Raw genomic sequence first — 26,137 nt, forward strand, 5'->3', positions numbered from 1 at the left:
TGCAACGTCATTGTTGACTGGCCCTCCCCTTCCGCCCCTCCCCCCTCCGTCCTCCCCTTCCCCTCCCCCCCCCCCTCCGTCCTCCTTCCCCTCCCCCCCCCCTCCGTCCTCCTTCCCCTCCCCCCCCCTCCGTCCTCCCCTTCCCCCTCCCTGCTCCCTCTCCCCTTCCCCCTCCACCCTACCCCCTCCCCATCCCTTTCCCCCCTACCCCTTCCCCTCCCCATCCCTTTCCCCCCTACCCCTTCCCCTCCCCCCCCCCCCCGTTCCCCTTCCCTTCCCTTCCCTTCCCCTCCCCCGCCCAGCAATGCCGGGTACTTCTGCTAGTATATTAACATAAAAGTGTTAACTTCATGGCGTGGAATGGAATGGTGAGCTCGGGGTAAAGGATGAGGCGGTTAGTTATTAGATTAATGGTATAAACCTCCCTTTGTATTTGCATAATGTTAGGACTTTGTGCACACCCTGAATCAAGGACATGTGCACAGAGCTGCAAAGTCGCTCGTTTGTTTTTGAGCCACGACGAGACAGCATTGTAACCTTTAGTGGCTATAAAGGGTTAACGATGTCGTTCTCAGGTTCCTTCCATGTCGAACCAGGCACAAGAGATGCCTCAGACGTTTTACTGTCCTTACTGTGGTACACCTGCCCATTCCATCCTCCCCTTGCACCCCTGGGGAGGAGGAAGAAGCTCTGGCCCTTGAATACTGCCGCTCATTATATTGACGACGAGTCAGGCGATACGTCAATGGACCACGCTGCTCGATGGCCATTGTGCCGATTGGTTAAGGGTCAAGACACTGATTGGGTCATAACACTGTCGATATGAGTAGAGCGGACCATTACTGGTGAGGGGAGCCAACATGGATGTCTCAGGGGTGGAGGCAATGGATAAGGGGGGCGTGTTCTCTAGCTTGTGTGTGCTGCTCCTGTATGAAGTTCTGAATTTAGCGAGTCGCACTCCTGGAGGCTCCGTTACAGGATGACGCTGGTAGCACGTCATGCTGAATGAGCTACTCTCCCAATTGAGACCTGGAAGTTTTCCTGCCTGCGATCTCAACCTCGCTCAGTTTTTGCAAGGACATTCAGTGGATGTGTGTCGCCCTAGGTGGCTTAGTTTATGTCTTTGCACTATCAAGTTATTGAGATTATTTATTGTGTCTTCTTGTAGTCCATCTTTAAGGCCGTAATCTATTGGTTCCGCAAATGGCTAGAAAAACGTTTTTGTGCTACCCAATTGCAAACTATGTGGAAATGGTTCCTTCCCATAGGAGAGAAGAGAATACCTATTTGGGGAAGGCGGGGGGTGTGGGGGGGGAGGGGTCAAACACCCCACAGACCTGCTTAGACCCTGATATTTTTAATGCTGTGCACAAACCCTCGTCCATAACGGGTGATGGAGGTTGTAGTCAAGTTTCGTCAAAATCGTGTGTGTAGTTTCAGAGAAGAGAGCAAATACCTGATTTTGATGCGGTCAATACACCTTCGTTAGGCATCAGATATGAAGCTTGTGGCCAATTTCATCGAAATTGTGTTTGGTTCAAGCGATGATGACTGAATTGTTTACAGACTCACTCACTCACTCATTCATTGACCGACTTACCTATGGACACCGCTCGATCACATTAGCTCACCAGGCTAATGTCCAGGTGAGCTAAATTCGATGCACACTGCTAAGGAATCCATCTTTCATTTGATAGATCAAAGTGAATCCAAGTTCATAGTGAAACCTAAGCTTACTCAGAACCCACATTCTAACGTTAATGCTCAAAGCCACAAACAGATTTGACAAGTTTATGCATGCAAGGGTAACAGGAAAACAAGGTACCCAGGTCATTCACCTGAGGATGAGGAATGTTCAGTGACCTATCTTGTAATTTAATTGATAAGCCAACCTGCTATTTTTCAACAGTGCTTAGAACTGGTGCGACTTTGTCACTTCAAATTGTCGTTGGCCCTCGTCAACAAATTTCATCCATTTTACAGCAAAATTCTGCACTCTATCCCAAATTCTTTGGTGAAATTCCATCAATTTGTTTGTCATCTCCCTGGTCCTCCACAGAATAGTACCCAGCATTTCACAAATTTTCAGTCATTTTTACGACGAAAAACAGAAAACCGTTGACAAATTACAATATTGAAAGGAAACCGTAACCGCACACCCGGATGGCGATCCGCTCCGCTGATTGGCTGAGAGCGCACAATTATGTGACATGGTGACCGCATCACTTCGAATGTAGTGTGTGCTCGGTACATGCGCCAAATTCAAACAAATCCAGAAATCAGGCTTATGTAAAGTTCCCGAGATGGTATCTGTTGTGGAAATCATTCAAGTCCACAACTTTAGTCCATCTGTTGGTTTAATTCCATTATGACCTTTGACATCATTCTGCAAATACAGGGATGCAATAGAAATAAGGTTTGGCTTCACATAGGTCAATCCACAATATAGTTCAATGAAAGCAAGCGTAATATTCTATGCGGTACGTACCGTTAACGAGTCTACTAGTCAATGTAACATGTCACAGGAGAAGTCCCCAGAGCAGCGGCCGCATCGGGTCTTATAGCCGCGCCCCCCTAGCGGTGTCAGCGAGCAGCGAGCATCACCTGGATTCAGCATTAATACGATTTCACTACATTCTCCCCACCGTTAGAATTACACTGCCGTGCGGCTAGAAGCGAGCGAGGCGTCAGCATTAACAGGGTGCGGAATTAGGGTATCAGTCGGCCCAACCGTACCGGTCCGGGCGGCGAATTTCCCTGCCAGCACGTGTCCGAAATTCCCCGGGTACGGCATCACGTAACCCAGAGACCCCGGCGTCGGAGTAGCTGCCAGAGTCAGGTGACGAAGGGGGTACCGCCAAGCCTTCAGGCAAGGGTGGCTGTGGCGAAGGGAGGGTCGGCAGACGTTCAGTGACAGAAGTGTCGGAAGAGTCCATAGTCTCAGAGATTGGCTCGTCCGATTCCTTATAAGGGTCGGTGACCCCGCATGGGGCAAGATGGCGTACGGAGACAGTGGACTCACGCCCATCTGCCGTCATCACACGTGCATGCTCGGGATTAGCCTGGAGTACCTGCACTTTGTCCACTAAGGGGTCGTACATGCTCGTGCGGACCGCCCGTTTGAGATAGGCCGGCCCGGGCTCAGCGAGCCAACTGGGTGAAGACCGGATACACCCCGAGCTCCTCGGGTGGTGGAAAAGTCTCTCGTGGGGAGTCTGGTTGGTGGCCGTACATAGGAGAGCCCTAATCGAGTTCAGCACCGCAGGTAGCGACCAAGCCCATTTATCGAGGCCCCGGCCGAGGGTCCGGAGGTTGAGCACGACGGCCCTCCATATAATCCCGTTGAAGCGTTCGATCTGCCCATTCGCTTGGTGTCTGTACGGCGTGGTATAACTAGAAGCGACGTTATTATGGAGCAAGTAGCCTCGCACTTCCTGAGACAAAAAGACCGCACCCCGATCTGTATGCACGTAGGCCGGGTACCCAAACATAGAGAACAAATTCTGCAGGCATCGCATTACCATGGCAGCCGTCATATCCACGCACGTATAAGCAAAAGGAAATCGCGAGTACTCATCGACGATAGTGAGCAGATAGCGAGAGTTACTCGACACCGGCAACGGGCCCTTGAAATCCATCGCCAATCTTTCCCACGGCCTCGTATCCCTAACCAGTGTCCCCAGGGGAGGGTTATAGAAACGTGGTTTGATTTCTGCGCATATAGCGCAGTCGCGACAGATACGGCGGATATCGTCAATCGAGTACGGCAGATTACCACTACGCACAAAATGAGCGAAACGCGTCACGCCCGGATGCCCTGCAGTTTCGTGCAAAACGCGTAGGCCCTCCAGAGTGACGATACCCGCGCACGTAACCGGTCTCGATAAGGCGTCGGCGACCTGGTTATCCTTCCCCGGGCGGTATTTGATAGTGCAGCAGAAGTCGGCAAGCTCTATACGCCAGCGAGTGATTTTCTCATTCTTAATGCACTGGGCGTGTAAGGTGTCGTACATGAACGCAACACTTTGTTGGTCCGTGATAATTTGGAAGCACCGCCCAAGTAAGTACGGGTGCCATCGCCGAATCGACTCGACGATCGCGTACGCTTCCTTTTCGACAGACGAATGTCGCCGCCCAGCGGAGGTAAGAGTCCGTGAAAAGAAAGCCACCGGGCGCCCTCCTTGGGAGAGGGTCGCCGCTATGGCATGATCCGAGGCATCACTTTCTAGGACGAAAGATCCGCTCTCGTCGATCGTCGCCACAGCGGCACTGGCGATGTCGGCCTTAAGGCCCTCAAAGGCCGCTAATGCGGCCGGACGCAGAGGGAATGTGTCGCAGGCCACATGGGGGCGAAGTTTCGTGGAGAAATTTTGGACGCACTTAGAGTAATGGGCGAATAGCCCGAGAGCGCGCTTCAGGGACGCCCGATCGCTGGGAGGGGCCATGTCGAGCAGAGGTCGCAGACGCTCCTTATCCGGAGCGACAGAGCCATGGGTCACAGTGTACCCCAGAAGATCTATCTTGCGTAGGGAGTATTGACACTTAGCCTCGTTCATGGTTAAGCGATACCTCTGCGCGACCTCGAGGAAGCGCTTCAGATTAGCATCATGGTGCCCTTGGTCATACTCACAAACCGTAAGATTGTCTAGATAGACGAAAACATCGGTCAAGTTCTCCCTCGCAATGAGGTCATCCATGGCCCTCTGGAAACAGGCGACCCCGTTCGTCACCCCAAAAGGCAATCGAGTAAACTGGTACAACCGTTGCCCCGACTCAAAAGCGGTATAGATACGATCTGCCCTAGAGATAGGGATCTGATGATACGCACTACGGAGATCGAGAGTGCTGTAGACCGAGTATTGGGCCACCTGTCGCACCAGCGCGTCCATCCCCGGAAGGGGGTAGGCATCCAGCTGTGTAAAACGGTTAATCGTTTGGGAATAGTCGATTACCATGCGTCTGCGGTGTGCTTCGCTTCGCACCACTAAGACCTGGGCCCGCCACGGCGACCGGCTGGGTTCTATGATGCCGTCTTTCAAGAGCTGAGCTGTCTCTCCCGCAATGAATTGCATGTCAGCTCGAGAGTAGCGCCGTGATTTTACCCGTACAGGTGTACAGTCGGAGGTTAAATTGGGGATCAGTGAAAGTGGCTGGATTTCCATTTTCGCAAGGGCACACACAGCAAGCGTGTCAGTCCCACCAACAGCAAGCGTGTCTGGCCCACCAAACTCCATTTCCAGTCGTCCATGCCGCTTAAGGAAATCGTGTCCTAACAGAATAACCACCTTTAGAGGCCATTTTTCCCCGCAAAGCGGGGGTTGGCCTTTTTCGGGAACCGTGGTTGTTGTTGTTTTTCGGTCCCCTTTTTGAAGCAATGTTTTACGGCCGGATGCCCTTCCTGACGCCAACCCTTTTTGCCGCCTTTAACGACAAACAGGGAATTACCAGTGAACTGGTACTCAATTAGCCGACCTCGGAAGGATGACAGGCTGAGTCAACCCCCCTGGCGTTAATTCAGCAATCGACCGGGATTCGAACCCAGGATCCTTGGATCCTAAGCCGGCACCCTAGCCGCTAGCCCAACACCAGGGTTCAACGTGTCCTAACAGAATGTCAGCGCATAAAGCAGGTAAGACCATGAGGTGTACATCTGGGAAAACCCGTCCCTTTATCACGAGTTTCAATCGACATTCCCCCTTCGTGCTGAGCCGAAGTCCCTGGGAAGCCATGAAGATCCGTCTCGTAGTCCCCAAGACCTGCCAACCATGCCTGTGCACTAGTCGCTGATCGATAAAACTATCCGTAGACCCTGTATCCACCAAGGCACGCACACAATGGCCCTCGACCATGAGGGGAATAACGGCTTGAGCCAGGCCGGACGAGCCTGCTGGGAGTGGGACCGAACCTCCCGAGTGGGTCGGTCGCGCCTCGCGGGTGGGTCCTATGCCAGCCGCAGTTTTCCGGGCGTCAGAGGGTGCCCGTGGAGTTTCGTATAAGTTGTCAGGGAGCGTTCCCATGCAATCAGCAGTGTTGCGGTCGTTGCCGGAGTATTCGTTGTTCATGGGGCATTCGTTAAAGCCGTCAGAGAGCCTTCCCATGCATTCTGCAGTTTTGCCATTCAAAATCGCTGTTTGACGAGTATGGGCCTCCGTTGTCTTGCCATTCAAAATCGCCGTTTGACAAGTATGGGCCTCCGTAGTCTTGCCATTCAAAATCGCCGTTTGACGAGTATGGGCCTCCGTAGTTTGTACCAAACGCGTGTCACCGCCAGAGGACGCTGTACGCTTTTGAGAGACGTAGCGGGTACGTACCGCCGGGGTTTGGCGAGGCCCCAAAGTCCCTTGCGTTGCCTGGAGTCTAGTCAAGGACGCACGTTCCGTGTCCGATTGAGGATGAGACTGTTGTGGCTGTTCGGTGTCTCTTGCCAAGGTCGATTGGGCGACCAGGGGCCCGCAAGGAGGGGCACTGCCCATCAAAGCCGGGTAAGGCGCCGTGTTCCGTGCTCGGCCCATAGGCTCTGCAATAAGCCCATTCAAGGTCGCGCGCGGCCGCGAACGGTTTTCCGGCACACTTTTGCATAGTGCCCCTTTTTGCGAGCACAAATGGCATATTGCGTCCCGAGCCGGACACACTGACCGGTGATGTCGTTGACCCCCCACAGAAGTAGCATGTGGCTCCGCGTAAGGCCTTGGGTCTGGCCATAGCGGCAGCCATCAGGATCCCCGGATCCTCCGCCGGGGCAACCTGGAGTTCCGCGAGCGGGTCCGCTCCCGGTTCATCGGCAGTACTGCTCTCCGGCCGTGCGTGTAGCGAGGTCCCCGCCAAGAGGCGCGTGCGATCATAGTCGTTCGACTGCAGCCGCGCTTCGGTATATATTTTTCCTTGTTCTAGAGCCGCCGTGAAGGTCAGGTCGGTCTTCTCCAAGAGCTTGAGCCTGAGGTCCTGAGAGGAGACTCCGGAGACGAAAGCGTCTAGGAGAAGGTCATCTTGAACCTGCTCGTGAGTCCGTGGCTCCTGGGTGCTGTCTAGCAGGAGTTGCCGGAGCTCCTGGGCATAGTGATCCATCGGCTCGTTTGGTTGCTGGCGTCGTGATAACAGCAAACAGCGAGCATACACCACGCTCTTTTTCTTTATGTACAATCGCTTGAGCTCCGCAACAGCGAGGTCATATGTCGCACATCGCGCAATACTGTTGTACACCTTGTAGTCGACTTTGGACTGGAGCGCTGCTAGCTTCGCGGCAGCTGTCGGCTCGACGTCCTGGTCAGCGAACTGGTTCTCCAAAGCTTTCAACCAGTGAGTCAGTTGCAAACCAGCATCCGGGGCTTGCGGGTCGGCGCAGAATTGCGAAACCACCAGCATCTTGTTGCCCGCCATGTCCGTAGGTTTTAATGGAATTAAGTGTTGTGGAAATCATTCAAGTCCACAACTTTAGTCCATCTGTTGGTTTAATTCCATTAAGACCTTTGACATCATTCTGCAAATACAGGGATGCAATAGAAATAAGGTTTGGCTTCACATAGGTCAATCCACAATATAGTTCAATGAAAGCAAGCGTAATATTCTATGCGGTACGTACCGTTAACGAGTCTACTAGTCAATGTAACATGTCACAGGAGAAGTCCCCAGAGCAGCGGCCACATCGGGTCTTATAGCCACGCCCCCCTAGCGGTGTCAGCGAGCAGCGAGCATCATCTGGGTTCAGCATTAATACGATTTCACTACAGTATCGTTCATGTGGAAGTTGTGTTTCGAGTTAAGAATGACCAATTTAATGCTCCACATTAATTATATTTTAGTTTGCAAGTGGGTCGTGCGTGATAAACGTTTTCAAATGAATATATTACGGCCTATTTGTCTTGTCCTCATTAAAGTGTTCATCTATTTTCTAAAGCCTGCATGTCTGTTTCTGCAATCCTTCCCATGCAAAGTTTCAGCTTTGAGTATCCCTGGAGAGGAAATTACTTGAAAAGAAAATAACGCGTGTTTAGATACGCTTGTTAAATCTTGAAGCACTGACAACTGCTTGGGTTGCTTTGTGCTAAATTTAGCCTTAAGCTGGCCATATTTGAGGTGAATGACTTCTGTGTGCGATTCCCACTAAGCACCGCTTGCCATCTTGGTTGAGGGCAATGCACATGACAACACTTAATATTGGATCAGAAAAATTGTTTGATAAATACCAACACTTGCAAAGAATTACTCTTGTTTTATGAAAGAAACATCATTCGTTTTAACGAAACATGTTTACCGACCCAAAAAACATAATGCTGATTTACCAAATTCTGAACTCGACACAACCTCCTCAATTGGTGACTGCACTGCACACAAAGCCTGCTCCAAAGGAGTAAAAGTGCTGCTGACAGGATTTTCGTCATTGCATATGCTCTCCTGCAAGAATAAAATATCATAGCAGACGGATTGAGACTTATCACTTATCAGAGCTTAATGCATTGCATTTTTTCTTTAAAGTCATCTTGAGTTTTAAAATGTATCATTTGTCTAGTTCTCTCAAATACCACAGGAGGATGATCTTTCTGCAGTGAGGTGGTGGTCTCCACTTTCTCAATGGTTAAAGAAAAATCAGCAGCTGGAGCTAAAAGCAAAAAAAATAATATGAAATAAAAATAATCACATCCCATAAACATCATCAAGATTCTGAAACGCATGCACAAAAGGCATGGATTCGAATCTCAAATAAGGTGATTTGTATTCAGTTTTACCACCAATGAATATTTTCTCTCTTCAAAAAACAAATCAATCAAAATCGAAAACAGTCAACTCCCCCATGCCCACTCTCATCCCCACAAACAAAAAACACTCACAGTGTTTCTTCATACGTGTTGAATCTTCCAGATAGAGCTCGCCGTTAAGTTTTCGCACAGCAGATTCAAAATCTTCATAGTCTATAATATGGAATAAAATAAAATTGGTTTCATGCATCAAGGTTAATTCATTTTAGGTTGTGAGTAAGCACAACGCAAACATTGATTTTGGATGCAAAACAGTATCTATTACATGAGATACAAGCCAAGCTTGAATGACCTCAACGTTGATAAAATATCAAAATTTCTTCGAAAAAGGGAGAATTTCAAAATGCCAAAGGTGTTTGATTTATTGATAGAATGGGATCAGACCACAAGTTACTATTCCAATAACTTTATTTAGGGTGTTTAATCACCAACCACACCATCCTTTTGAAATGTATGTCAAGTCTGTTGTACCATTAAACGAGCAGGCCATTGCCAGCAAATCAGACAACAAAATTTCTACCCCAAGCACAGATGAAAAGAAAACAAGACCGGTGGTCTAACAACAGCTTAGCTGGGCTTGGATCTGGTGAGTGGAGGATCTGCTGTCCCCCTGTCATGTGACCAGATCCTCAGCTCTGATTGGTGGGCGTTTGTGAGGGACATACATACACCGAATGGACAGACAAATACTGTTCCATACGGCATTGCCTCAAGGGCTACGCCGTAAAAATAAAACTGCCAATGGATTCATTAACAAAACTGACTCGGCAGCAACTGCACATCACTTTTGAGGAGGATGACATTATACACAAGTATAGCGCAGGCTTAAAGGCCATTTACAAAATATAGATATAAACACAGCAGAGTTTTACCTCCATCACTCCATCCCCACTTCCTCATCCCATCAAGCTCTGAGCATTTACATTCTGTCCAATCTCCCCTGCAAACAATAATCCTCAATTTCTCCACTAACCTTCCAATTTCCACTTCCTATTCTCATGTTTTAAAACGAATCGTTAGTGGACAAATCGGCTTGCAACTCTTCCTGAAATTCGTGCGAAATTAACTACTTGCAAAAAAGTTTCAAAACATGTCGAAAAACGAACGTTGAAGATTGCTTCAGAACGAGAGAACAAAAAAGTTTCAGCCATACATTCAGTCATTCACACCAAATGTTGCCCACTATAAATGTACCATAATTGCCAACACAACAGATGGTAAACCCATACATAAAATCCTGCAGCAAAACTACAAACAATAAACACTTGCAAGAGGAATAGCCAAGCCTACCATCCTCAGAGTCACTGATGTAACCTGGTTGGTTTTTGTAGCAGAAGAAAGTTGGTGGCAGCTGAAGGCTTTCAGCAAGTTTCCGCTGTTCTGCCGTTGGCAAAAGCTCCCAAACAACTTCGACAACGGCCTCACTTGCACATACTTCTTCGTTGGCAGAAAGGTCATTTTGACCATCAACTCCATCTGTTGAAGATGATTCAGGAACATGTTCTGCCAATGATGGTCTGACGTTTGATTCTCCTTGGTTAGAAACATCCTGATCAGAATCTGCAAAATCCAGAAAAGAAGAAGAATGGAGAGAACAATTCGATATCAAATTTGAATTTGGTGAAAAACAACAAAATCAGATGAACAATACACTTTTATAATGCAAAGGAGAGAATATTTCAGTTAATCCCATTTCCAGAAAAATCATGAACAAAGCAATTGGAGCTGCTGCAATTATTTATTCTGGTTCCAACGAACAGGCAATGCAATTTGTATTTGCTGTGCGTATCCTCAAATAAATACATTTCAAATAAATAAAGAGAAATATACAAAGACATCATTACTTTTATTACTGTTTTCCAATTAAAAGTCTTCCAGCACACACCTTGCTATTCCACACAGCTACTTTTCTTTCTTACACGAGATTACCAAAGTTTAAAATTAAACTTAATCATGCAAACAACTCAGCAATGCAAGCAGCAAAACAAAATATATCGCAAATAAACCAGTCATATAAAGATGGAACCTATCTAAGTGCAAAAAGGCAAAGTCGTGCGTATGATTGAACAGCCAAGCACAAACAAGGACAACTGCAAAAGCTTACAAACTATTATGGGTGAGAAAATAAAAATAGATCTTGAGGAACTCAATCGAAAGAGGTACTCCCAAACACAGCACGTACTAGATTTACACATCCTTTCATTACAAACATTTTGTCACCTCTGTTGATCAATTATTGTTTTCTATGCATTGAGATGTTAGAGAGGAATAATGGTGAGAAAGTGGGGAGGGGTGCTGGGAGGGGTTGCTGATTGTGACAACTCCCACAGTGGAGCACTCCATGCTGATTATGAACTCAGATCACCCCAAGATCTCTGTACCTGTGGTTGCAGAACTAGCATTGGGAACCCAGGATGTCCAGAAGGCAGCTGGGTTAGCTTTGAAAAGCCTGAAATCATTGGCTAACAGCCACATGTAAAAGGCAGTGATAACAATACATCATTTCCAGGCAGTGAGGGAAATAATATTTATATTAGGAATAATTTGCTAGTAATTTTATAAATGCTGATTATTTATTGGAACAGCTGAATGAGTGCATTCCTCTGACTCGATGAACCTTTCCTTTTGCCTGCCATTCTTCAATACTTGCGCATTGGCATCAACATACCGCTTTTAACAAGTTGTGCAGCAAATTAAATTATAATAGAAATGAAAAATAATACAATCCACCAGACTGAGAGAAGGGGCATGTCAGTGAAAGCACAATGGCATCACCACAGTCTGCCAGATAAGGAAGCACAGGAAGAAAAGACAGGGATATCTATTTTACACAACTTACAAAATAAAGTTGAATGCCTTTTAACAATGGGCCTAAACTCTCCTTTCATGTGCAGTCTTGGTTTATCGTTTACGCTAGTATTTACACATCATGTGGTCGGCGCTCACAATCATTGTGCAGAAAGCAAGATGCACCCTAATTAAGCAAAGTCAGCACAGGAAAAGAGAATGATGAGGATAAAGGTTAGAAGGGCAGATAGGATAACAGAAGCCACCAGACGACAATGCAACAAAGTCAAATTGTGAAGAAAAAAAACTGACATGTCTGAAGGTTGTAGAAGTAGTAACCGGAAGTTACACAAAGTCTAATGTAAAAATCCAATGCTTTTTTTTTTACCCTTCACAGAACTGTCAGGATCGTAAAAAGTTGTTCCACCTCACTTGAAATGGCATGTGTAACATGAACAACAGAGTTGACAAACAAACCAAATTATGCGTTAGATAAAGTTACTTAATTGAAAATAAACCGACAGTATTGCTCTATTTTTGAGGATTCCTGCTTTTGTGTGGAAGACAAATGTGAAAGGAGGACCACGACATCAAGTGACGTCAGCACATGACACTACACTACTGCCGTGCATGCATGAAAGCCCAGCAACATCACATGGGTTGGTGGGATAAAGCATGCTTACTTAAACAAGACCAAAAGTCGAACAGCAGCGTAGCCAGGCTTGTGAAATATTGTAAACCACAAACACATACGATTAGATTTTCAAACGGTCACTAATGCTGTTTATAACATTAAACAAAGAAATTTGGAGGAATCTCGACTCCATGAGGTAAGTTTTACTTACAGAACTGAGGGAAGATCTACTGTAATCTATATACCCCACAAGGTTTGGAGGTGTGCTCATTTACCAAGCAGCTAGCTAGCGCTTGCCAAGCCAGCCGTTCCTTAATGGTTTTGAATGGAGTGCTTGCTCAAATGCTTAAACCACTTGGCGATCTCTCCACTAGAAACTTGGTCAATGAACACACCCAATGTTCTTGAGACCCGAACATAGATCGACTGTAATCTATATATCCCCAAGAGGAATGACCCTTTCTGCAGCTCCCGTAGTGAGCGAGTGTAGGCCTACTTGTAAATTAAAATGTCGGTCGGTGGAGTCAGCCGTCGTAATGACATCATAGATGTAATGGACACAAAAACTGCCGCTTCTTCAATATGGAGAACATGATATATTTTACCTTCCAGTATGTTTGCAGTCACTACGAAGGGATTAGTGTTACGATTAGATTAACTATAATATTATCGTTACGTTAGCATTATTTCGAAAATGATAGTGATATTACTATCAAAAAACCGAGGTGAATTCCTTACTTACTCAGTTATTAATATTAGTGCCGAACACCGATCATCATTGATCATGAACCATACACCGCTTCAATGAATCCACTAACCTACCTTTACATTCACGACATTGGGATTAAAGTATTATGGTTATATTTACTTTATTATTATTATTACGAAAAACGATACAACTGAAACGATACACTACTACTGTATTAAGAAACCTGGGCTTAATTTGTCCGAAGTGGACTGAAGGTGAAGCATAAACGCCTAAGGCCTATAAGTAGTGTAATAATGTTGCTTCTGGGACACCTCCGTTTAACATGGGAAATCCCTATCTAATGTCATTTACCCCCTTGTCTTTTTCAAAAATCATAAACACCTCTATTTCTCCCACCCTCATCTTTATGAACCTTTTGTCTGTAGTACCTATCCTTAATGTTGTTCATTAGACCACTCAAACACTACAAATATTTGTTTTCTCTTATAGACCTATCATCCTTCTTCTACATATCATCTGGCAGATTAATCTTTGACCCACTCAAACATTGACCCATTCACTTCCATATTAATTCTTTCCCTCCCTCATTGCCCCTAAACACCTATATTTCTCTCACCCTGTTCTTTACGAACCTTCTAACCTTTTGACATGTTATCCTTATTCATTAGACCACTTAAACACCTGTGATCCTTCTGACCTCATGGACCTTTTAACCTTTTACTCTTAATATCATCTGGTGAATATAACCCACTCAAACAACGACCCTACAAATATTTGTTTATGCGTGGGAAATAATTTAATTCTCCTACAACTCTCTTCACCATCTAATATATTAACAAAAAATATGTTTGAGTTTGGTTCTTTATTAAGATATTTTAACTGAGCTAAGATAAAATGGTAAACCTCCCTCAATGTTCTTGTTTGAGCGCCTCCAGTGCCACATACCATTTTTTGGTAAGCCCCGCCCACTTTTTGGTAAACCACGCCCATTTTTACTAAGCCCCGCCCACTTTTTGTTAAGCCACGCCCACTTTTTACTAAGCCCCGCCCGCTTTTGTTAAGCTCCTCCCACTTTTGCTAAGTCCCACCCACTTTATAAACTCTTCAGCATTGTATCATTTCCAGGTAATACATAACATCATTTTCAGGGAATTTCCATCACATCATTTCCAGTTAAGACACGCCCAGGGAATTTCCACAGGAAATGACACACACCCAGCCCTTCTTATAAAAGGCACCGACCACACAGGCTTTTTCAAACACGCTTTCTGCTTCACTTGAGAATGGACTCCTATGCCGAAATGGAATGGGATAACTTTGCTATTCCTTGGAGTCCTACTACCTGTGTAGCGCTCAACCTTCAGATTGATGAACTGGACTCGAACCTCTTGTCGATGGAGGAAATTGTATCTGAGCTACGAAATGAAAATTCTACTTTTAACACAACTTGGGATAAAGTTATTTTTTTGTTTGAAGATCTTTTGAACAACCAAGACCCACAGAACGAGTTCTACCTTGATGACCCAGCCAAAGAGTTATACCTTGGAGATCCACAAAATCCTGAAAAAGAGTTCTACCATGATGATACTTATTGTGAGTTATCAAAACAAAACCCACTGAACGAGTTCTACCTTGATGACCCAGCCAAAGAGTTATACCTTGGAGACTCACTAAATTTGGGAAAAACAAATTATGAGGTCTGCCTAGATGGTTCTAACTGTGGAGCCTACCTTGGAGACTCACTAAATTTGGGAAAAACAAATTATGAGGTCTGCCTAGATGGTTCTAACTGTGGAGCCTACCTTGGAGACTCACTAAATTTGGGAAAAACAAATTATGAGGTCTGCCTAGATGGTTCTAACTGTGGAGCCTACCTTGGAGACTCACTAAATTTGGGAAAAACAAATTATGAGGTCTGCCTAGATGGTTCTAACTGTGGAGCCTACCTTGGAGACTCACTAAATTTGGGAAAAACAAATTATGAGGTTTGCCTAGATGGTTCTAACTGTGGAGCCTACCTTGGAGACTCACTAAATTTGGGAAAAACTAATTATGAGGTCTGCCTAGATGGTTCTAACTGTGGAGCCTACCTTGGAGACTCACTGAATTTGGGAAAAACAAATTATGAGGTCTGCCTAGATGGTTCTAACTGTGGAGCCTACCTTGGAGACTCACTAAATTTGGGAAAAACAAATTATGAGGTCTGCCTAGATGGTTCTAACTGTGGAGCCTACCTTGGAGACTCACTAAATTTGGGAAAAACAAATTATGAGGTTTGCCTAGATGGTTCTAACTGTGGAGCCTACCTTGGAGACTCACTAAATTTGGGAAAAACTAATTATGAGGTCTGCCTAGATGGTTCTAACTGTGGAGCCTACCTTGGAGACTCACTAAATTTCATAAAATTAGGAAAAGAGTTTTACCTTGGAGACTTTGAAAACTGGTTTCGTTTTGGAGACTCGGAATGGGGGTTTTGTTTTGATGACTCGGAATGTGATACCTATCTTGGAGGCTCAACAGGAATGTGGTTATACCTTGGGAACTTGGAAAGTTGGTTTTATTTTGGAGACTCTACCTGTGGGGTTCCTCTTGGAGACTCTTTGGATTCTAAAGCAATGAACAATGTTCTTTATTTAATGACGCTTGATTTAAGCAATATCAAGAAAGTTCGAGGAAGAAAATGCTGGAAAATTCTTTCTTCCCATTTCTACTTCTTCAAACTTAAAAGCCTTGAAAGACAGAATTGGAGGAAGAGGAAAAAAAAAAAAAGAAATACGTATTTAAAAAAGAAGAAAAGAAAGATTATGTTAGGGTTTGGGTGGGATTTTGAATGTGAGGGTTAGGGATGGGGTTGGGTTAGGGTTGGGATTTTGAATGTGAGGGTTAGGGATGGGGTTGGGTTAGGGTTGGGATTTTGAATGTGAGGGTTAGGGTTGGGGTTGGGTTAGGGATGGGGTTGGGTTAGGGATGGGGTTGGGTTAGGGATGGGTTGGGTTAGGGTTGGGATTTTGAATGTGAGGGTTAGGGTTGGGGTTGGGTTAGGGATGGGATTGGGTTAGGGTTGGGATTTTGAATGTGAGGGTTAGGGATGGGTTGGGTTAGGGATGGGGTTGGGTTAGGGATGGGGTTGGGTTAGGGTTGGGGTTGGGTTAGGGATGGGGTTGGGTTAGGGATGGGGTTGGGTTAGGGATGGGGTTGGGTTAGGGATGGGGTTGGGTTAGGGATGGGGTTGGGTTAGGGATGGGTTGGGTTAGGGATGGGTTTGGGTTAGGGATGGGGTTGGGTTAGGGCTTGGGTTGGGTTAGGGTTTGTATATTATTATGACTCACTCGCACATACACACACACACAAAAGTTAAGCCCCAACTAAAAAGTTGTGGGATTCTGTGTTTGGGGTTCACAGATTTAAAAACGTATCCCCATTATACACACACAAAAGTTAAGCCCCAACTAAAAAGTTGTGGGATTCTGTGTTTGGGGTTCACAGATTTAAAAACGTATCCCCATTATACACACACAAAAGTTAAGCCCCAACTAAAAAGTTGTGGGATTCTGTGTTTGGGGTTCACAGATTTAAAAACGTATCCCCATTATACACACACAAAAGTTAAGCCCCAACTAAAAAGTTGTGGGATTCTGTGTTTGGGGTTCACAGATTTAAAAACGTATCCCCATTACATTTTATTTATTTATTTATTATTTTCAAGGGTATTATCTGCTTACTTGTGTTTTTTGTAATTCTTGTGAGTAAAATGAACCCAAGATTTCTTCTCCATTTAAATCATATAATTTGTAGGTCCAAGGGACTGTATCCATTACATCAATGATTTTAAATAATTCACGAGTCCATTTTTGTGTATAACCTTTCTCAAAATGACTTTTCCATTTGTATATTCTTACAATATCACCAACTTTAAACTTGGGCTTTCTCAAATTAATCTCCTTTTCATATTCTAATTTTGTAAATGTTTCTGATGGTTTTGATTGTGTTGATGAATGAACTGTATTATTGTAATTATCTACAATATCCTGAATTAAATACACCCATTTTTGAGAACCGAGTTGTGTGAATTTTTTATATAATTTCTCTTTTAAAGTACGATTAAAACGCTCAATAACAACTGCCTTTCCTTCATTAAAGGTGCTGTATAATTTAATACCCTTCCCCTTAAGAAATTTCATGAATATTTTGTTATAGAACTCTGTTCCCTCATCAGTCCATAACTTCTTTGGTTTCCTTTTATCCCGATCAAATATTAGCTTAAAGGCTAACATTAAAGTATCACCCCTTTTATTTTTTAAAGGGACAACCCAGGCAAATCTACTCCTCAAATCAATAACGGTTAAAGCATACCTGTATCCCCTGTCATTATTCAATTCAATTAAATCAGCGGACCATATGTGGTCAGTGTATTTAGAATAAACCTTCCTTCTTTTAAACTTTGTGATTATAGGTTTGTGTAATTCTTCAGCCAAAAGCTCCTCAGTCTTGATGGCATCATTAGAGCCTAATAGTTTTTTGAGGAATAACCAAGACCAAGTTTCAATTTAGCATTTATCAAATTTCTCACAATAAACCTATCAACTTTCTCTCTCAACGTTGGATTTTGTATCAAAGACAAATTATACAACATTTCGCTGTCGGCTTTATGTTTTTCAGTCAACGTAGTGGTTTTCCCATAAGCAATATCATGCTTCATACACACTTCGTCAACCCTATTTGTAGGTTTAGACCAAGGTTTAGGATTGTCAGCCTCATCTAATCTTTTATCCAAGTTTGTTCCTGGACCACAGAAAGAATACCCTGGAAGGTGTAATTCCCCTGGAATTCCAGTTGTTGTAAATTTACTTCCTGACAGAAACTTTTGTATGTCTCCTCCTCTTTTAGGAGAGATGAATTGGCACTTTTTAGAGCCACATACTTGACATATTCCTTTTTGATAAACTCTATTATTTTTAGCTTTAACATAAGAGATATTTTTAGATTTAGTTTTCTTTTTACATTTGAGACAATAACTCATATTTATTTATCAGAAAAATTCCGACAGAGTATCAAAACCTTTTTGGTTTTCAACATATACATTTCAATCTTTATTTTTAAAACATAAAGAATCCTAAGGAATGCCTTCACTCTCTCCTCCATTTATTTACAAATAAAAACTAACTAAAGTCAATGACACCAACATCATCAATCACATAATCTTTTCCTTCTTCTTCTTCTTCTTCTTCACCACTTTCTCGTTTAAATCTCTGAAATTGAAGACATTGACGTTCTTATTTTTGAAACCATTATCTTCATAAGAGTTGATAATTCTTTAATTTCCTCTTCGGTGCGTTGAGATTGATTTATTTGCTTTAATACACTCAATCTTTTATGAATCTCAGTGATTTCCATCTTTTTATATTTTTCCTCCCTCTCTCTTTGCTCCCTCTCCTCCTCCTCCATTTTCTCCCTCTCCCTTTCCTCCTTCTCCTTTTTCTCTCTTTCCTCCTTCTCCCTTTTCTCCCTTTCCTCCTTCTCCTTTTTCTCCCTCTCCTCCTTCTCCTCCTTTTTCTCCCTCTCCTCCTTCTCCTCCCTCTCCCTTTCCTCCTTCTCCTTTTTCTCTCTTTCCTCCTTCTCTTCTTCAACTCCTTCCTCATCCCTTGCTACCCTTGAGTTTGAACCCCAAAGAATATTATACATATACTCATCTGGATTTTGAGATATTCTTGTATCTATAATTATTTTTCTCATAATAGGATACCAATAAGATTTGTTGACGATTTCTAAAAGAGTTTTATATTTCATAACTTTGAGAAGTTCATTTTTATTTAATATTTTAAACAAGTCTCTATTTGTGGGTTTAACAATATCAGTATAAGGCCAGTTTTTTATGACAAAATTCCCATGTATATGCTCCAAATCATAAGGTATGTAATACCGAGCACCCTTTTCTTGTAGGTATCCTTGAATACAAAAATTATAATTCTCTTGTAGTCTTCTTCCTGCCATTTATGTATCAGAAATATATGTGAGATTAATATTATGACAGGTAATACCACCCCATCTTCCCACTACCAAATCGGTTTGTATTCCTCGGCTTTCTATCCTTATCTCATTACCTTCCTTCTTTGTCATGCGAACCATCGCTATACTATCATATATTTTTATTTTCTTAAAATCACGTATTTGTTGTTTACTAATTGTACTTCCACATAAATCCTTATCTTCACCAAGTGGATAATATTCTTCTTTACGAGACTGATTTAAATCATGTAGGTCTTCTATGTTTATTGAAAAAGACCAATTATACCCTAAATCAGGCATATCATACCCCCATTTATTAATTCGCATATTAACTAAATGTCCTTCTTTATAAAATTCAATTGTAAGCAGGTAGTTAAATTCAATGAGGAAAGGTGTATGGTCAGTATAACCAGGTGTTGTGGTTGTAAATTTTACTTCTTTCACAAAACGTGCTGTTTTCTTTAAAAATATATATTGTGATAAATCACTTAATCTAATTAAGTCATTCGCATCTGTAGGGTTTGGATAATTGATTAATTTATAAGTATTCTTCATATTAATATTTTTACTTACACTATATTTTTGTCGTTCAGCCTGTGCCTTTGTATAATAATTTGATAAATCAATATCCTGAGAGGATTTTCCAAAGATAGAACCATCTTTTCCAACATAAGTCATTTATATTAGATTAAAAATGATATCATAAAACTTTTCATTATTGTTGAGTTGAAATAATACATATAAACATAATTGACCACAACATTTAGAATTAATTTCTTGAACTTGAAATGTTTGATAAACACCATTCTGTAAGAATTGTATTACTTCAACAGGTGGTGGCATACCATAACTATCAAAATAATATTTATCCTGACTATTATGAATACAAACCCAATGAGAACCATTCTGTGTGTCTAAATTCATAATAATATTCTTTGTATTCTTATTTATATGTATTAATTCATCTCTCATACAGATTACCACATTATCAATTTTTAGTGTTTTACAATACTTGGCTAGTTCTATATTTGACGTTGTATTCTTTCCAAATTGTTTAAACCATTTATCCATTTATTTATGAGAAAGATACAATCCATTACCCCGTTTAGTTAGTTTAACACCCGCTTGAGCGATAGAGGAAAGCATATCACCAACCAACAATCTAGCTTTATCAGGTAGACTTTCAAGTTTTTGAGCAAAATCTACAATTACACCACTTCCACTAATTTGTTTCTCCAACTCCTTGTTATGTCTTTCCAATTCTTTTTGAGCTTTTAGTTGTGCCTTCCTTTCGTTAGCAGTTTTTACCGCTGCTGAAATACCACCAGTCAATGCTCCCGCCGCACTTAAACCAGCAAATAAAGGAATTAGAAACGGGAGAAATCCTCCTCTTGACTCGTCTATTGAATATTTCTTTAACATAGGTTTCGTCATTTTAATTTTAAGTGATCCAACATCATTTAGTGTTTTTACTTGTGTGTGTGTGAGTAAAACATCAATTCTTACAGCTCCTTTTCTTTGAATTGTATTAACATTAATAATACAAGGCTTTTGATTTTGAATACAAGATGTTAATTTATTAAGATTGATTTGATTAACATATACCCCAACCATTTATTTATGAGAAAAAACCTATGTGATATTAATCATAACACCATTATCTGTATTAATCTGTAATTCTGTTTCCTCCAAAAGCAAACAATAAGCATCAACTTCTTCATTCTCCCCTCTTTCAATGTATAGAGAAGTATCCACTCGATTAGACTTTATAGTTTCCTTTTGAGAACTCAGGTCAATTGCGTAGATTGTATATAAACCTTTAAATGCAACCATATCCAAAATAGGATCATTATTACCATTACTTTCACACACCTTTTGGTAGGACTTGTAGGCTTCCGCATAATCATTTTTTTCCCAATCAATTTCCAATCTATCTCGCGGATAAAATGTGCCATCAAGAGAAACCCGAAGTTGTTTCACCTTAGCATTATCACTCAGCGCATTATTCTTATTAGTACCGTCCTCTCCATCTGGTTTTTTAAAAATGAGCCAGAGGTATCGTGGCTTTCCTTGAAGAACACCCAAATTCCAAGTGTAGGTAGTGTGTTCCAGTTTAACGTGTTGACATCTTCTTTTAAGGTATGATACATTTAGCGGTTTCTTTGAGTTAAGTCTTCTATTTAACATCTCTTCCGTTTTAAGATTAGGAGTATATTCACTGATATACCAACACAAATCATTAATAACAAATTTATTGTTGTCTCCAAAAGCATTTTCATCCCCAAAAAGCAACCTATTTACATTATCATTCCTTTGTAGTTGAAATCTAATTTTAAGACCATACAAAACTTTATCATAATCGCAAAATCCAAATATACCTTTAAGAGGTACTGCTACGGTAAAACTATTCACTGCTTTTGTTTCATCATTATACATTGACTTCCTTTGACTATAACCAGGGTCTGCGTTTGTACCCGTTGACATATCAGGAATAAAACCTTCAACAGCTCCCTTACCCATTCTATCACTAAACGAATATAGTGTAAATTTCATCATTTCAGATGTAGCAGAGACATAATCAACCGCTTCAACCTCTTGTGTTCCAATATACAGGCGGACACTGTCAAACATTTTCCAGAAGAAATCATTTACGAGTGTAGCATTAGTATTATTCGCAGCCTTAGTGAATTTAAATTTACACAGCAAGAAACTATCAGCTATATTCAAGTAAGTTTGTTGATTATTTATTTCAAAACTTTTTGTTCCGTTTGAATTCCAGTCTGTTCCTGTTATAGCATTTACCTTAAAATAGTCTTCCTTTTTAGTGGAGTTTGAAATGATAATCGTATCATCCAAATCATAGATACTATCAATCGCTTCCATACTTGTATTTATATAGCATTAAAATTGTTGAAACCCTGACCCAAGTATTTTAATGATTTTTTGTCGTTCTTGTGAAGATAGTTGAGTTTTACCTTTTTTTATTTCTTTGATTGCTTGTAATTTATGAGACTCCTTTTGAGCATCTTTTATACTCTTTATAGCACCCGCAACGGAGCCCACGGCAGAAGCAGTTGAACCAATTAGGTCTTTATGTTTAAGGATGGTTGAACCAATACCCATTAGAGTATCAATTATCCCATCTCCTTTATTTCGAAATTGATGACCTACACCTCGTTGTCTCTTAGGTTTATAGTATCCTCTACCCACATACCTTGTATAGTCTGGTGAAAGGAACATGCCCTCCCCTGTAATTATTTTATATTTTCCCAACTCGTGTTTTCTCACAATAACCATTATTTATTTATTGAAAAACTTCACGTAGGTGAATTCTGATGGATATAATTTCATCATTAAAGGATATCATACGATTATCTTGGTCGGTTATCCTAAAATTTACTCTGTATATGGTTTTTCCTGACACAGGTAAATAGACAAGATTTTTTGGTTCCATATTAAATTTATAACCAATCGGGGTTGAGTATGCACTGAATGAAAATATTGTATTTGTTCTTATTCCATCGTTATAAGCACCATCAATCAAATCACAATGAATTAATACTGAATTTATACCGGAGGATATTTGGATAACATTATCACTGTAAAACGTCCCGTTATTTTCAATCTTTTTTGAAGAGAAACCCAATAGCTCTCTAAACGAATTTTCAATCGTGAAATCAACTTTATAATTATTTTTAAGTTTAATAGTTGATTTTGAAGTGTGTTTTTGAATATCTATTACAATATTTTTTGGTTCATCACCTTTTTCTTTCATAAGGCGAGAGACTTCTGAAGATATTTGAGAAATCTCGTAAGCTCCAGGTGAAACAGTTATAGTTTTGTAGGCAGTGCCTGGATTATAACTAAACTTGTTGTTTTTCTCTGTGATATTAAAAAGGGTATTGTAAGTTTCCATTGACAACAAAGATGCCTCATATGAGGTAAGGGGGTCAAGTTGTAGTGGGTAAGGGAATGAAGCTGTGTAATCGCTCGTTGTGAAATTAAAACTAAGAATTGTGCTTCTCATCTTATTTAATATCTAATAAAATATCTTTGTATTGACATTTATTAATTATTTTCATATTCATCAACTGATCTAAAATGGCTGAGGATTCATTAAAACAATTGTTGTTTCCAGCCTTCTTACTACCTAACAACAATAATAGCCTATTAACTAATTGTGATGGGTCATTTGGAAGAAAACTAACACCTGAACCAAGTTTACTTAAAGCATCAATAATATGTTTCTCCTTCTCATTCTTCTTACTTTTACCAGCAACAGAAACTCCATAATCAAGTGCATTTAACAACTCAATATATACCCTATCTTCCTCTCTTTCCATATCAAGTGGTTCCTCAAAATATTTTGAACCGCTGAATCCGGGGTTTGTTAGAAGAAACATTAATCTTGGAGTTAATTTAACATTTGGTTGAGTAGAACTCAAGAACATCAATTCATCATTAAATATCAATACCTTTTCTTCCACAAGATGAAACACTGCTGGTTCTTCTGTTGGAATGAGACCTGCTCTGGTTTTTGAACCCGCCGAATATTCATTGTTTTGAAGAGCTTCCACAACATAATTAGGGGGTTGATTTACCTGCTCAAGTTTCCGAAATAATCCCTCGTCATCATATTCTAATTCACCAAGTTCTTGTTTTGTTATCTGACTAAAATCTTTGAGCATTTGAAGTTTTTTCGGAGTAAATTCTACCGTGGGAACTGTAGGTGAGTGTTGAGTTTTCAAAAGTGGTTTAAAGAATTTCTCTTGTTTTCTTTCAAAGGCTTCTTCACCAGTTAGTTTCTGTCTCCGTTTCTTCTTTATCTCTTCCTGTTGTTTAACAACTTTTGAAACTAATTGTTGATGTTCCTTAAACTTTCTTTCTCTTTCTTCGGTATTCATTTTCTGTATTTATTTATTGAAAAATATCATTTAGTATCTCATCTTGTTTCACAACAATATATTTATATTTTCCAATCGTGTGTTTCATATAATTTTCAAATTCTTTTTTACTACATAACGTAGAGCAATTATCTCTCCAAAAATTATTTACATCTATTGAATTTAACTTAAATAAAATAAAAGTATTGGCATTGTTTCTTATTGAGCGTCGAGGGAGTTGAAAATATGATTGACTAAGATATATACAATTACAAGAAGAATGTCTCCCTCTTGTATAGTAGCTATCCATTACTGTTTGGTTTCTCTCATTAACACAATCATCAAAGATGACGAGGTTCTTTTTTGATTTATCTAAATCTTGAGGTGAAGGTATATCATCCGTATTATCACTGAGAATACAAGTTATGGGTTTCGATTTTGATTTCTGTGTATCACAAAATAATTGTATTATATCTTCAATATTATAATCATTCAGTTTGTTTTGAAGTTTAAATAAACCGATAATGTCTTCCTTTTTAAGACCTGCATTAAAACCCTGTGAGAGTAGTTGATACTCGGGTTGAAAACTTGACTTTGTAAAAATTATTAAATTATCATAATCTAAAAAATTAGGACCAAGGAGCATCTTTAAAAGTAAACAGGTTTTCCCACATCCGCTTGAACCAACTATTAGACATCTCAATGAATTTGGAATGTTTTTATGGTTATTAAACTTTATCTTATTTTCCCAAACGGGTAAAAAATCATTCATTTATATATTTGGAAAACAAGTCATCTAACTTTTTTTGAGCTATTTTAGAAACTCTATATTTTATCCTGAGTTCGGGTTTAATTTCAAAATAATTCATTATTTTATTTATATAGTATCTTGTATTAACATTTCCATTAAAATTATTTTGAATAATAAATATCATTAAACCCTTATACATTTCCTCAATACAAAGAGTCTCTTTCCTTGTAAGAAATGGTGTATTATCACCATAATGCTTAACATTCATCTCTCTTATTAATCTTGTAAAGTAATTCATTTTTGGTTCTAATTTAAAAGAGTTATATGTTTTTTTATATTTCTTATTATCATTAATTAGAATATAATCACAGAATAAACATTGTTTATATGAACCCTCATTATTAAGCCCTATTCTATCACAAGCTGGACAATTCTCTAATTTATCATATGGAGAGTCTGGAAATTCTAAATATCCTTCAGAACTTATCATATTTATATCGTAAATTTTTACTTAAACTAAACGCAAGTTTATTCATTAATAAATACAATGTTTCAAAGCACAAAAGACAAATTTCAATCAATCTCTACTTCGGTGGAAGATATAGAAAAATATGTCAAAGATGTTAAATTGAACAAAGATAAATATGGAAATTTTTGGGTAAAACCAGTTATGGAAAATAACATGAGCCCCTCTATTTCATTTAAAGGAAGAGCTCTAACTATACCTGGAAAGACATCCATTAAAGTAAATCTAACAAAAGTTTCTCCTCTACTCCTGGCAATTTATTCAAAGCTTGAAAAAGTGATTGACCACGATACTTTGAAAAAGAATGATAAGACCATTAATAATTCTAGAGGAGACATTTGTATTTTCTTTAATAATCCAAAGGGTGTAGATCTAAGTAAAATGAATGATGTTAATATTTCTGGTGAAATGTCATTTCGTTCTATGATAGTTAGAGATTATTTAAAGATAACTTTTGATATTAAAAATGTAGAGATTGAATCCGTTAATGAAAGAAAGTATATTGATATAGATGGAAAGGTTTTTTCTGCTAATTAAATATGAGTCATTACAGCAGTGAAGATTTTACTATTTCATTGAACTCGGACGATAGTGATGATAGTATTTCATTGAACTCGGACGATGGTGATGATAGTATTTCATTGAACACAGATGATAGTTATGATACTAATAGTTTGTGCTCAAATGATAGTTATGAGAGTAGCTTTATTGATGACTCTGAGTATGATTCTGAGTATTCATGTGATAGTTATGACTTAGATGATTCTGAGTGAAAAAGTGTTTTAGTTTAAGCACAGCGATATATATAAAACGGAGCTGTAAAGCTCAAAAGTGTTTTATTTTAAGCACAGTGATATATATAAAACACCACGTTTTCTCACGCTATAAATATGGTTTATTGTGATACTTGCGAGAAGGAAGTAAAATATTATAAACAACATATTCTCACCGCAAAACATACATACAACATTTTAAACAAACTTTCCCCTCTTCCACCTGAAACAAAACACTGTTCTACATGTAATAAAAATATCCTCAAGAAAGGCTTCAAAATACATCTTAAAACAAATCTACATTTATCAAATTTT

At 40.5% G+C, this 26,137-nt stretch overlaps 2 protein-coding genes across 4 annotated transcripts in view; both read right to left on the reverse strand.

Annotated features, from left to right (window-relative positions):
- RANBP2 (RAN binding protein 2) overlaps nt 1–26,137 on the reverse strand; it is a 239,538-nt gene that overhangs the window by 52,302 nt on the left and 161,099 nt on the right. For all 3 annotated transcript variants that reach the window (XM_068124437.2, XM_068124434.2, XM_068124436.2), the window contains exons 23-26: nt 10,044–10,313; nt 8,826–8,906; nt 8,520–8,596; nt 8,280–8,391 (exon numbers count right to left, since the gene is read on the reverse strand). In XM_068124437.2, coding sequence (XP_067980538.2) covers nt 8,280–8,391; nt 8,520–8,596; nt 8,826–8,906; nt 10,044–10,313 — 540 coding nt within the window. The remainder of the gene's footprint in view (nt 1–8,279; nt 8,392–8,519; nt 8,597–8,825; nt 8,907–10,043; nt 10,314–26,137) is intronic.
- LOC144893274 (uncharacterized) lies at nt 6,222–7,654 on the reverse strand. The gene is made up of 2 exons (XM_078783259.1): nt 7,580–7,654; nt 6,222–7,477 (listed from the first exon to the last, which is right to left on the reverse strand). Exon 2 carries the CDS (start codon nt 7,375–7,377, stop codon nt 6,358–6,360), a length of 1,020 nt encoding a protein of 339 aa, XP_078639385.1. The 5' UTR covers nt 7,378–7,477; nt 7,580–7,654; the 3' UTR covers nt 6,222–6,357.

The sequence above is a fragment of the Myxine glutinosa genome, chromosome 8 (genome assembly GCF_964187855.1).
Source record: "Myxine glutinosa chromosome 8, kmMyxGlut1.1, whole genome shotgun sequence".
Lineage (NCBI taxonomy): Eukaryota > Metazoa > Chordata > Myxini > Myxiniformes > Myxinidae > Myxine > Myxine glutinosa.

Coding starts and splice junctions, on each gene's coding strand:
- LOC144893274 (XM_078783259.1), bottom strand. CDS start 7,377: ATGGCGGGCAACAAGATGCTGGTGGTTTCGCAATTCTGCGCCGACCCG.